This window comes from Poeciliopsis prolifica, unplaced genomic scaffold (genome assembly GCF_027474105.1).
Source record: "Poeciliopsis prolifica strain line A6 unplaced genomic scaffold, Auburn_PproV2 SCAFFOLD009, whole genome shotgun sequence".
NCBI lineage: Eukaryota > Metazoa > Chordata > Actinopteri > Cyprinodontiformes > Poeciliidae > Poeciliopsis > Poeciliopsis prolifica.
In genome coordinates this window covers 12,571,994-12,586,535 of record NW_026562384.1, presented here as the reverse complement: position 1 = coordinate 12,586,535, position 14,542 = coordinate 12,571,994, and the positions used below count along the sequence as shown (strand labels likewise).

Genomic DNA, 14,542 nt, shown 5'->3' with positions numbered 1-14,542 from the left:
GAGAGCCACTTAACCCCCATGAAAAAATATAACAAAAATGCTAAATAGCAAGCACCAGGACATAAGCTGCAACTTCTGTCACTAAAGATTTGCCTGGAGATGCACTCTACACATCCCTGATAATGTGTTTTTCTTGTAGAACCCCGGCCAGACACCAGAGAAGACTTTTAACTCCCCACCACCCATTTGTCCTCATAAGGTAAGCTCCTGCTTTATTTCAGTCAAGGAATAAAACATAATTCTGTAAAATAATGGTAGATATTTTAGGATGTTCTTAAGTTAAAATGTAAGTCTGTATTTTTATTTTATTTTATTTTTTTGTCTTTTTTTCCTGGAAATGCTACTCTTTGGTTTTTGCAAACCTTGTGTTTTTTTTTTTTTTTTTGTTTCACAAGTTCGATCAAAGCCTCAATGAGTGTATTATTCTTTGTGAAATTATGTATAAATTCTAACTTTTTACCAGAGATTCTAAAAGAAGCTGCTTTTTTTTCAAACCAACAATTTCATTTTTGGCTCTTCCTTTGAGCATACAGTTAATCATTCAAGACCTATTTAACATGAGGCAAGAAGGGCAGAATTATTCAATGCTAATTAGTACTTATCAGGCCCAGTCAAAGTCATTATTTCTCTCTGATAGTCTCAAGTCATCTCAGTGAAGTAAAGTTACTCTCCCCTTCAACCTTTCCTCTCAGCGTGTGCTTGCAAATGTGATAGGGTGCTATACAGTGAAGTTCGCACAACTTTACTTCACTTAGCACCAAACACATCAAAAATGCCGATGTCCTTTTCTGGATGAATGGCTGTTATGGTGGAGAGTGGCTCATTGCAAAAGTGGACCTTGGTAAAAGGAGCCCAGTGGATGGAGGCTGTCTGACAGCCTGTCATCAACTGTTCAAAGCCTAGCACTGCTCCACATCCCTAATGCACAAGCAGCTGTCTAAAATGACTCTCGGTGCATTCATATCCAAAGATAGTTGCTAGACAGTAAATGATAACAAACCAATGTGTTTCTCCTCCCAGTCTGTTGATGAGAAATCTAATGGAAAGCAATTTACTTTGTCGTTTGTATGTCAGTGCCAAAATAACATGTCTGGTCCTTAACTCTATGGCCTGAACTTTGAACATGGTTCCCTCTCAATTTGCCAGATTTTTTCACTGTGTCAAATTTCTGATATGTGTTATGTGTGTGTCAAGCAGGGAATTTTACGCAGTAAAAAAATATTTCTAATCATGCGTTGTTGTTGCCCAAGTATGTTTTTCTTTTTCTTTCTTTTTTTTTTTTTTTTGCCTGATCTTGTTTTAGTAACAAGACAAAAACAAGAAGCAAGTGAAAGCTAAACAGATAAAGAGAATGAAATTGCAGTCCTCTATAAACTGCAGTGCAACTAGACACTAGCTTGGGTTTTTGCTATTGTAATTTGGATCAAATATGGACATATCCAGCTCTCAGTTGATTTAACACTGCAGGTTCAGGTGACTGTTTTTGTTTTTAACCAGAAGAGAGGTCAAAGTGACAAAAGTTTAACAATGAGGCTAATAAAAATGTTGTGAAAATAATGGCCTGTGAGACAGATGGTTTTCAAAACAAAAGTTTCACTCAATATATGAGTCATGGTGGGACTCACACATTTTAACCTAACACAATGAGAGTTGACAATGGAGAACTAACTTAAGTCAATATTTTGAGTCAGTCTTTTTAGTGTGAAAATCACCTACTGTCTGTTCCAATAGCATTAGCCCAGCATTTGGGGTAAAGAAACAACTCAGCACTTTTTACTAATTTGTGACTTTTAAAGTTATCATTTAATGCAGAAATAATTTCTTCCTATAAAAAAGGAAGGGCTATCAATTTTATGGCAGTTATATACACTGCCACATAACTTTCCTTATTATAGCACATAACTGAAAACACCCTTTTTATAATTTAGAAAACAGCAATCATTGCAAAATACTCACATTAGTAAACATTTTATCTCTGTGCTACAAATTGATAATTGGCACAATCTAATATAATTAGGCATTGGAAAATGTTTTTGTGCAGGAACTACAACCTCACTTTGGATGCCTGTACTATGTCTGTCTGCCATATTTCTATCTGATTATATCTTGACTGGACTTCTTCTCTTTCCATCTTCAAATAGTTGATCGGGGTTGATGTAACAGGGGAACACCGTGAGTTTGTGGATGGTGTTATTCACGTTTTAGCTGTTAGCAGCGGAACATAATCTCCCTCTAGTCAGCTCACATTAGTCTCCATGATCCGCACCAGCCCAATATGTGCAGTGAATGCAATGGGGCCAGCTGGGGTAATTTAGTATGTCAGTCAGCTCAGGAGGCTGGTAAAATGAGTAAATGGCTGAATACGATTTATATGTAAAGAGTATTCTGATTATTATGGTTCTCAGAATGGAATATATTCTCTCTTTTGAAACTTTTTTTTTCCTCTACATTGTGTGAATCCCCCAGATAGACATTGAAGTGAACAGAAGCCTTTAAAACTGACTGCTCTATGATTATATTAAGAGTGTGAGAGGGAGCGAGGAAAAGGAGGAGGGAGGAGATCTGATGCCCAAGCACTAAGTATATATAATTGCTTCTTGACACACTGGCCAAATTCTGCAGTGCCAGGATCTGAACGAAGATGATTAACGGCTGTCCAAGTGGGTGGGCACTACAGGTCGTTCAGGGCCTTTGGTTTCCATAGTGATACTAATCTAAAGGCCACATATTGCATAGTGAACATCCCCATGGTCCACATATTATCAAACTACAATTATAACTTTCATCAAGAGCATTGACAGGGCAATGCAAAATTCTATTTCTTCCGAGCATTCACTCCACTTTTTTTTTTCTCAATTGTTCACCTCTGCTTTTCCTAAATGGTCCTCCCTTGCCAGTGAGAAGATAAAAAGTGAGAAATCTTGCATTATGTGAATAATTGATGTGTGGGTTCACCTCACACCATCATTACAGTGTAGCATTCAGTGTAAGAGGTGAAGGTAAGATCATATTTCTGACACAGAGCTTGAGGCAGTAGAAATTTTGTTGGTTTTTCACAAGGTTTTATCCAGTATGCATTACAGGTTCACATCACTGCATGACAGGGAACAAAATGAAATATAATCACTGATGCAAGCGTAGAAACATGCCATTGCAGCTTTAGAGTTGTAATTATGATCTGTTTGTTTCTTTGTCAAAGCTGAATGATTTTAACTTGAACTATTTGAGATGGCCTGATGCAATAACACCCATGCAGCAGCCAATTTATTAGATACACCTGTTTAATTTCTTAACACAAACAGCAAATTGATTTGATTACATGGCATTAGCAAGAATTCTAAACATAGTGAAGACATTGTTACACCAATGTAGAAGAAAGGCCATGGAAGTGACTTTAAGCCTACTTGGCTGTTTGCTGTTTACTCTGTGGAGATTTTTACTTTCAGGAAACTTAAAAATGAAATTATCTGTTGCCTAGCCATTTTATGGAGCAAAATGCCTTATTAAGGACCAAGGAAAACAGGTAGTAGACAATAAATGGACAGCATTAATTTGGATAAGGTTTACCAAACACCATATTTAAATTCACAACATGTTAGGATGTCGCCAGGATGCACATAAACGTCAGCTGCAAAAGAATATGTTGGGTGCCATCCTGGTCAGCTAAAACAGCAAAGTGAGGCTACAGCTTAGATAAACTAACCAAAATTGGACTGATTTTGAAAGCGTTCACTCATCTCATATGTCTCGATTTTAGCTCTAATCTGGTGTCACCTGCTTAAAACCAGCCCCTTATCCTATGCTATTTGATTCATACAGAGAGTCTGGGCTCTTGGCTGTTGAGATCTGATTGCTTCCTAGAGGTGTGGACTGTGCTGAAGTTTTAAATTTTACCCAATTGCTAACATTTGCCAGTGACGTGTGGAATGCGGCAGTTCAATGCTAAGGAGCTTACCGGTAATTGCCAGCACTGTAAACAACCATCCTCCACTGCAAAATTGAGAAATTACACAGGAATGCAATAGCCAGACATAATCAGATGTAAACAGGATAAAAAAAGATAGATTCATCCTGCCTTGCATGAAGAGCAAGGCAGGATCATGTGGGGGATGGATATTTTTTGAGCCCCTTAGTAGCTTGAGCATTTTAAAATGCCACAGCCTACTTTAGTATTACTGCTGACCATGTCCATCCCATTAAGACCATAATGTCCCTTTTTTATAACTACTACTCCTACCAAGACTATCCAATGTGTCACAAAGATCAGATTATTTCAAACTGGTTTCTTGAATATGACAATGCGTTCACTCTACTCCCATTGTGTCCACAGTCGCCAGATCTCAATCCAGTAGAGCACCTCTGGGATGTGGTGGAACAGGAGATTTGCATCAGGGATGTACAGTCAAGAAATCTGCCTCAACTGTGTGATGTAAGCAACTGCTCTAACGTAAATAAGGAGAAAAGTCTCAGAGGAATGTTTCTGAGACATTGTTGAATCGTTACTATTGCAGTTCTACAGGTAAAATGGACTCTAACTCAGTACTGGCAAGGTGCATCTAATAAAATAAAAGGGCTTCTGTGGTCCATTCATAAACATGCACATGTTTGTAACATAAAAAGATATCAGATGCAGAGAGGGTTTGGGTAGAGTTCAATTACTCCTGACAAAATGAGCTTGCACTGCAACTTGTTTCTGCCATTTCTGAAATAACTTAAATCTTGCGTCTCATTTTGTTACTAAAAGAGAGTCCCTTGTAGAGAGAGGTGAGCAAGACCCTTTACAGACACCCTACTTCTTTAAAGCACTTTACCCTGGTGGTCTTGGATAAAATGCCTACCAGTAGAGTCATTCTGCAACTAAAAAAAGGCAACAGAACTTGCACATCTTCGTGAATAATTCTGCATGATAAAAGTGAATCTGTCTAGCTTCAGAACTAGATGATCAACGTGTAGCAATTTAGCTGAGGTTTAAGCATCACAACTGTTGGTAGTTATTGAGGCATCTTCCCGCAGACCAGCATTCATGTGCTTTTACATTAAAGTGCACTGACACACGTATATTCAATCAATCTCCCTCTCTGACATACAAGTACACGTAGACACAAGCACAAAAGTCGGCTGAGGTAAATGTGAGCTCAAAAGACGAGCAGTAACAACCCATGGCTCCGTCGCAATGCCCGGGGTTACATCGGTGGCTATCGTCAAGCAAATAATGCTTTGTGACTGAAAAAAAAAAGCCAATCCAAAGGTCATTTGTGACCTCTGGGACCAGTACTGTGCAGCATCTGTCACTAGCAAACAACACATGTCTGTGTCAAATGGCAAAAGGTATGCAGTGCAGTCATCCTGCCATGTAATAAAGGCAGTGGGGCCTATATGTGCGTAGCATCCCTGTCACAACCGCATTAACAATCCTCTGCACTATGCTGGCTTATCGGCAGAATATTCAACATGTCACACTGTTCACATGACTGCATTGGTAGGTTGGAGCTAGTTATAGCATGGCCTGCATGATGCAAACACTTCAAATGTATATACAGCTTTAAGGTCCCACTTGAAATGTCATAAGGATAATATGACCCAATTCATTTTTGTTTAGATTTAGTCTATTCCAAATGAACTTTAAAAAAAGTTGTGTGTCATCTTAGCACCAAACTGCTCTGCAGTGTTGATGCCACTTTCACCCATTCAAACACAGAAGGGCAAGAGAGCTGCCATTCAAGATGGAGGTATGCTGTTGGGAACAACTTCATGTTAACTGTCTTTCCCACAGATAGTACTGGACTGAAAAGGAATCCCTGAGATTTTCTGGCAGCCTACTCCTTTTCCTTTAATCAGTGCTAATGATTAAATTATATGTTTTTCATCTGTGAATACTTGGCTGCTGTCAAATGAAAGAAAACCTCATATTTTTTTGGAAAATATTAGCAGGTTTTAACACTCTTTTGCAGGACATATACTTTTTAAGGAAGACTGACAATTTACACAACGATGGCTAATGGCATCAAAGGCTTAGGGGAAATTGATGAAAGATAAGACATAATACATATTTCCCTCTAAGCCAATTTGCAATGCCCATATATCTGCATCACACTACACATTTGTGTGGAACAAATCAATAATATTCCATTTCTAATCAAATTCCTCTTTTTGAATGGTGAAATCCAGTCTACATGGAGACACTTGCAAATCAGATACCCTGACAGCTGCATTAGAGCTGCATTGTTTTATTTAAATTTATCCTATGGCTATACTGTGAAGAAAATGCTTACTTATTTATTAACTTAGGTTTCTCATAAGGTGTAATTGAGCAAGAATTGTACAATACATGACTGTTTAAGGAGTGGGTCCTTCTAGATATCTTTTGGGATGGGGCAAATGGAGTTACAACATGAAGGGAAAAAAATGGAAATAGTAAATGCAAACATTTAGTGTACTTCAGCAAACTTGTGCCAGATACAAAATGGACAGATTTTTGGTAACTGAAGCTATATTGTAGACCAAGTAAAAAATTAAAGAAAATAAAAATGACCCTTCATGTTAAAGTTGAGATTTTCGAGATGAAGACGCTCCAGTGTCACCATGTTGTCTGCAGAACTTGGGGAGATTTTTTGTTTTTTTGCAGGAGGTTAAATGAACTGTAATCACAACAGTAGATAGTTCATGCTTTTGGCACATCAAATGACAAGGTAACTAAAGTATTGTGTCATGTGGTGCTACACATGTCTAAGGCATGTAAATGCCACAACATCAGTGAAACCTGTGAATGGAACGTCAAGTGTAGCAAGATCAAGAAGAATTACAAAAATGAAATGGCAAAAAGGTTTTTTTGCTTTTTTTGTGGTGGTAGGGGAGTTAAGCACAGTTATCCATTTGCTCTCTGTAGGAGGGCAACCTTTCCCATACTTTGAAAATCCCTTTTAGAGTACATTTTACAAATCTCCTGCACTGTAGACTCATTTCTCTCTTGCTGCCTATTCTTAAAATTCTCACACTTGCCATCACATCTCAGCCCCACATCCTGCTAAACCAATCAGGGATTTGAAGTCTTCACTTCCAATCAATTACCACCCAAATCAGTGCAGAAGCCTTTGATATAGAATCATTTGTCAAATCAGTGCAGATGGCTGAGGGCAAGTACCCCTGTGCCATAGGCCATATCCATGTGGAAATCAGTGCATAGCTTTGGCTCTCCTCACTCTCCCCAACCTATTAAAGGGAAGTCTTTGTGTGCTCCAGAATTGCCATCCAGCTGCCTGGATAGCTAATGTATAAGCATCTTAGCTTGTCCAGGAGATAATACCTGAATTGAATTCGGAATACTTTCAAGAAGGCCAAAATCTGATTTTTGTACAGATCATGCTGAAATTGATGGCATAAAGCTACAGTAATGGCACTCAAGGTGCAATTTTAAAATATACGACAATAACTTTTGACTTGTTAGGATGTAATATACCTTAGTGTTGAAGTTGGCACAATAAAGCACAAAATAGCCTAAAGCATTTTCAACCATGAAGTAAAAAACTGAACTTAAATTAACAATTTCACAACTCTTGAAATCAATACCAAAGCTACCACTATGATGCTGAGGAAAGGAATTTACCATACCGTTAATATGGGTGGATAATAGATCATGTAACCAAGATGAAACAATATAGGAAGGTGGTTTTAAGAATTTAGATATAATTGAAACAATCTTTGGAGGAAAAGTAAAAATATGTCTTAAGTTCAGAAACCCCATTATCATAACCTTGTAAAACAGTATCTACTGTGGATTATTTTGTTTCCACTAGCAACCAAAGATGGTGCCATTTTCCTTTCCCATGTAGTAACGTCATTAATAAACACACACATTTCTATTCATTTAATAGATATATGTTTTAAAATAACATATATCTATTATATACATATATACTTTTTTGGAACATTTGTATCTGCTGCACTCAGTTAGCCAGCAGATTCCAGCAAGACAATCATTGTCATTGCTCATAAGGTCAAAATTTTCCTGACAAGTTATATTTTATCACATGGAATATTTAACAGAAATTAGCCTACTGTGATCCTGAGATGTGAGGGACAGCTCAGTCCAGGACACTGCTAGCACTGAATATATTTGCTAGCACTGCAGTGATTATATCAACAAATTCACTGTCAAATATGCTGACAAAATTCTAAATCCATTCACTATTTCTTCAAAAAAGTAATTACACTGCCTGATATGCGTACATCATTGACAAGCACATTGTTTATACACAAGAAAATCAGTGTTCACACAAACCCTTAGATGCATATAATTATTTTTTTGTGTGTGTGGTTTCAAGAGATAAAGTCTTCTAACAGCATCATAGTTTTATATTTTGAGACATGAGAGAGACAAGACAGACATTTTTACTGATATTTGGACTCCGAAGACCAGTGTTCGCTCATTTTGTGGCTTGGATCAACAATCTTCTGCTCTTGGCAAATGCTGTGATCATCTCAAAACACTGAGTAGTGTCCAGCCATCATTTTAGCTTTTTGCACAGTTTTTCTACCTCAGTTTACGATGTTGAAACTGGTATAATATCGGACTAGTTTTTGCTCCAAGCTGAGCATGCATTTTGGGAGTGATGATGCACAAAATCTGTTTTACTACCCAGAGAATAAATAATTAAATGGTATGTGGCTGAATCAGATGGTCATTAAATATGTTATATCACAGTGAAGTGAAAACAAGAAATAATAAAAGTGGGAAATAAATAAAAAGCAAAAAGAGAAAGCAAACTTTATAAATACTGTACATTTTTATATTTCATTTATTGTATGTTTCGTTTTCATCCTGTTCATTTAGTTTTTGTACCCAAGTCTACAAAGATAATGAGAATGGGGGCATCTATGCATTTGTTTTTTTATGTTGCTTGACACTGTAGTTGATTCACTTGGAGTGAAAAGACAGAGATACGCAACAGGCTGGAGTGGCGCCTTATTACAGTGTGTACAGATCGCACTCTAAGTACCCGGGTTGTGCTGGAAGAGTTTCTGTTCTGCATGAACAAACTGTGTGATCCGGAGAACACATCTTCAGAACCGATCGTTTCAACTTATTGATCACTTGCAGATGTGATGTCAAAAATAATTTTTTTCTTTAGCCTAATTAAAGAACCTCATTACTGTCATGTTATACCTTTCATATTGTTCTGTTTCTGCAAGGAATTGTAGCAAATTCACTTTAGTGTCCTTGCTCCTGACTTGTCCTGACTTTTGTTTTACCTATCCATAACAAATCAAGAAGTTAACATTAAACCAACACAGGTCCCTAAGTGCAATGCCTTGTATAACACTTTTGTCATTTTCCATTGTTGTTCTGCTGCTGAATTAGTTGTGGAGGATTATCATCATTAAATATTATTATTTAAAGAAAAAGATATATGACTTTGCTCTTTTGAAAGCAAACCATGGTTTGTAAAAGTATTAGACTATTGAGAAAGCTGCACAGTTTTCAGTTTTTCACAGATCTGGACTAATGAAGCTTTTTGCTTGTTAAAAACAAGCAAAAAGCATCAAGGTGAACCCCAATCGCACATTATAGACAAAAACCACTGCAGTCATGTTTTGCTTTTAATCCCATTTCACATAAACTATGTATTTAGGCAACATGTATTTTAATGGCCGACTCATTTTGTCTTGAAATGATACAATACTAACAGGCTGGTGGAAGGAGAGTCAGTTCAGCCATGATAGGATTTTGTCTCGTAATCCTATTTCTTTTGCATGAGTGTTTGTTTGACTGCCAGGTTCTGATTGTGGTGATTCTTAACTTGAAAATTTAAAGTACACTTCTTGGGTTTTATGAGTGTTATGCATAGAGTTAGATTGCTAGAGGTCAGCTGCACAGCAAGATGTTTTAATAAGTTTGCTTCTGGCATTAATATTAATATCAGGTAATGTTAACATTAAATTCTAAGAAGGTCAAGATATCCTGATGTCAGATTCACAAAAAATCTACTTTAGCAATTATGTTTTAGTTTCAACTAAACTCTACTCGTGGACTTTCTATCTTCCCTTGTGTGCGGGCAGTTTTTCACTGTAATTTACCTTAGTAGAAAAACTGCAGGATACAGAGATATTTGGTGCTTTTTACCATGGTTACAACATTTTTTTCACAATTGCTTCTTGTGGGGGAAAAAGTAATGGGCAACTGCAAGCAGAATAATTGCAGAACTGACTGGCCACTATGAAATGTTTTCAAGTAGATTTGATGATTTTACCTACCTTTTCAAATGCTAAATGGTAAGTTTAAGGAAAAGGGTTGATGTATCTAGGTTTTATCTCCTTGCCTCTCCACACATCTGCAGAATTCACTGAGAACTTGACTTGTTTAATTAATAGGTCACATCAAAGACTGTCTGTGCACAGTTGTTTCTGTTACCTTTGGTAAGCATTCTGTCTCTGTCTGCACTGAAACAGTGTGCATTTAAATGAAGTGATGAGTGGGTTAATTTTTTCTTATTGGACTGGGACAGGGCTTTAAATTGAAATTGATCCTTGGAACCACAGATTTTGTGGTTTTTTGACTACTGCATCAGTGGAAAATCTAGGCAAAGCAAAACAAAACAATTTAATTTCCTCTAATGAATCTGAAGATGTGGTTAGGGATTATTTTGATAGGGGTTTATGTGTGTGATGCTGTGATGTGGTCATTTCAAAATTTCTGTAAGAACCATTCAGAAAGCATCACTGTTCAATTGAAATAATAAAAGTTCCAGAAACAATATAAAAATTTTGCAATGTGAAAAAAAAAAATCTCTTTTTTTTCTGTTCGTTCTGTTTTCTTCAGCTGTAACAGTGATTACATCTAACAGGAGGGCTAATCAGTCATTTTTTCCTCAGTATGTGTGTAGATGAATATGAATGAGTAACAAATCTAACAAGTATTATGTCGCTTTTTCTTTCAAATTCTACTTCCGAGTGGTGATGTTTGTTCTGTGTTCCCCAGCTCTCCTTCTAAAGTCACAATAACTTCATGTTTCATTATGCTCCAGAGCTGTGCAAAATAGGCCATATATGAAAATGTGAAATGTATAGCAAGATATGTTATTGCATAATAGCTGTTTAGTGCTAGATCATAATAAGCAGAAATTCTAGATTTTACAATATAATCACAGAACATTATGTTTTATTTTTAACATTGTATAACTTTTTTCTTGTTTGTTTCAGAAACGCAACCCTCGAAATTTCCACTTTAATCACTTTCTTCCTAGATTTCTTTAGATGTTTATTGGTATCAAATTTGATTTATTTTTAAGAATTTTATGTGAAAAAAATGATGAAAAAAATAATTTAAGATGCACTATAGTACATAAAATGATACATATGATCCACAAATCAGAAAAAAAGAGACTTTGGCTTGGCCTCAAACTGTTTTTACTTTTTTTTATTGCCCAATAATGATGAATACACTAAAAGAATAGCATTCTTGTTCACTTTTGTGTGCATGTGATTAATTTTCATCTCTTTTAAAATAGGTGTGCAGTTTGTACAGACAATAGTTTTTTAATCTTCTTTTTTTTTGCATTTTAACAAATGAAATAAGAAGAAAAATCCATAGACAAATGGATACAAAAGAAGAAATAATAACCAATGAGAAAAATGTAAAAATCAAACATGGTAAATAAATGGCTTTAGAGTGTGAAATGTTTGAGTTATGAATGCAGCATTGATCATAAAAAAAACTAAGGATTCGTAGATGTGGTCTTGGAAGAAACTTTCTTGTAATGATTTTATTCATGAGCAAAGTTTTGTTCAATGCCTTCACGTTTCAATTATGTATCCTAGCTCTTTTTCTTCCCCTTCCTCCCACTATAAATCAGTACAGCACTGTGTGCTGACACAGATGCCTCTCTTAGTTGTTTGTGCAAAAATAAAAGTCTCTCTTGTGTTCGATGTACGTTCTTTTGGAATATGTTCTCCGATGACTGGCCCAAATTAAGAATGAATACCATTATTCAACACAGACCTGCAGACACATTTGTTTAAAGCCCTACTGTTTTAGACAACCAGTGTATTTGCCTTTGGATAATTATTTGGAAGCTACCGGTAATTCCACAAATTGAAAAGTGGACATGTTCACAGGTTTCACAATATACAATACTTGTCAGTAATGATAATAATAATAATGATAATAATCATAATAATCATAATCATAATTTACAGTTTCAGTCCACAAACATTTCATTATGTATATATGTTGAGAAAATTCCAAAACATGCTAGTTTCATTCAAATCACTGAGATTTGAGACGGCATAAACAAAAGCCACCTCTTTCTATTTATTTGGTTCAAAAACACAAAGAATATTGGTTAAATTCATTTCAGATCTTTGAAATACCTTTCCGCAAGGGAAAAAAAAGGGGAAATTGAAATGATGACAGGAAATTTGAATTTTGAAATTATTATAACCATGTAAGCTCTCAAGGCAAGAACAAGTTGCGTTGCTCAGGATATTTTTCTCGCCCTCTGCTTTTGCATATTTCACACAGGCAAAGTCTTTAGAGATGCAAGTCATACTGAGAGAATTTGACTGTGCATGCTAAAAAGGCATAAATACGAGAGGAAAAAAAAAACATAACCAACAGATGACCTTATTATGCTCAGTATGTACCATGCAGTTGCAGTATTGCCTCTATTTGTCATTATTACCACCTGCTATAACTGTGAGTGGGAGGAATATCAATTTGACAAAGACGGCCTCTGACTAAATGTTAAGGAGGCCCCCTGTCACGTGAGACGCATCCCTACTGTTCTGAGTGGGTAGATATAGCTGTGTTTTTACTACTTATGGATATTCAATGGGAGAGCACAAAGCGGGTATTGCTGTAATAAGGCATTTACCAATGCAGAACAGTGCTGTGCACGGTGAGAACATATGTTAATGTGTTTGACTGTGGCCAGAGAAACAGCAAGATATTTGGGCAAAAAAAGAACACATGGGACAGACATCCTGCAGCATACATTTGCCTTATACCAAAATATTTCCTGTGAACAGCAGTGGAAGAGGGGCTAAAATAACTCTGCCACTGAGGAGGACTTTGTTCTAATGATGAATCTCAATTTAGTAGGACAGGCCTACTTTGAAACAGACAGGAAAACTCAACATATTTAATGTCAGTGTGTGTGATTCAAGCAGAAATATGTCTTCCCATGTTCAGATCATTTATCATTTACAGGATTCAAAATTGTTTTCTTTACCTCATTAGAAGTCACCATTGTAAGAGAAGAAAAAGTAAAACCCAATGTGTTTTGAAATCTTTTATTATATATTAAGTAAGCTTAGACTGAAATGAGTATTCACAGACGCAGATGATAAAATTTTGAGAAGTTAAACGTCTACTTTTGTACTGCTAGAACAGTGAAAGTTGGGGTAGGTTCATATTTTTAATCATCTACATAAATCTTGCTCTTTGTTGGGTTTTTTCTATAATATATATATATATATATATATATATATATATATATATATTATATATATATATATATATATATATATATATATATATATATATATATATATATACAATTCAGTTTTTTCTTTCAACCAGTCTCACTGTTTAACATAAAAATATTTTTTAGATTAGGAAAAACTCTAAAGATTGAAAAGTGGTGCACAGTCATTTAAAAATGTTTTGTTAAAACCTAAACTTTATTGATATCCCATCAACAAAATTGAAGTTTTGTGTACAATGATATGTTGTTGAGACAAAATAAATCCACAGACTATATTCTTCATGCAATCTACATGTACAAAACTATTGCAAATATTTAACTGTGGATTTAATTCTGTAATTTAGAAAAATGTCAGTTTAATGCAGCAATTCATTAAACATACAAATGAAGTTAATCCTAAATAAGGCCTGTCAGTTTTGCATTCAAGAGCCGACTGTTATTTTCAGTAATTATTAAACTATTATCGCTTCATGTTTTTGTGCTCTCATTGGAATTTATAATGGGGCCACAGACATTTGGATTGTTAATTTTTCAGAAGCTTTGTGAAATCTTTATGCCTGCCTGTGGTAACATGTGAAAAATGACAGTGAATACATTTTGGGACCCAGATGACTTCCACTGAATAACATTACAGCTAACATCTGTGTGTTTAAATTTAAGATAGAAGCAACTCCCTCTCTGCAGGAGATCAGTCCCATGGATGTTTCAGGAGTCATTAATCAGTATCATCATTGTGCTTTTTGTTTGTCACTGACTGACAGTGAGACAGACTCTTTACTTCAAACACGAGCTTGTGATTCAGTGTCACTGCACATCACAATCTATGGACAATACCTCTGTCAGTCTGTATGAAGAACACTGTCAGATATTTCAGTGGGAGACGGATCAAACAGATGAACAATTCACAGTGCTGCTGAATCTTGATAATGACGTTTTGACACATCAAGTGGGCTACCCATCCTCTTTTCCATATTTCCTCCTTGATAGTACACTTAGTGATCACTTTGTTGTGTGCACCTCCCTGTTTCAGCCAGCTTTCTCCACAGACACTGAGTCAAGCT

At 36.0% G+C, this 14,542-nt stretch overlaps 1 protein-coding gene across 5 annotated transcripts in view; it reads left to right on the top strand.

Moving 5' to 3' along the window:
* pcdh11 (protocadherin 11) overlaps positions 1-14,542 on the top strand; it is a 203,360-nt gene that overhangs the window by 111,851 nt on the left and 76,967 nt on the right. For 4 of the 5 annotated variants that reach the window (XM_055034075.1, XM_055034077.1, XM_055034073.1 and 1 more), the window contains 2 exons: positions 140-199; positions 4,331-4,429. In XM_055034075.1, coding sequence (XP_054890050.1) covers positions 140-199; positions 4,331-4,429 — 159 coding nt within the window. The remainder of the gene's footprint in view (positions 1-139; positions 200-4,330; positions 4,430-14,542) is intronic. The other variant, XM_055034078.1, reaches the window with a different exon arrangement.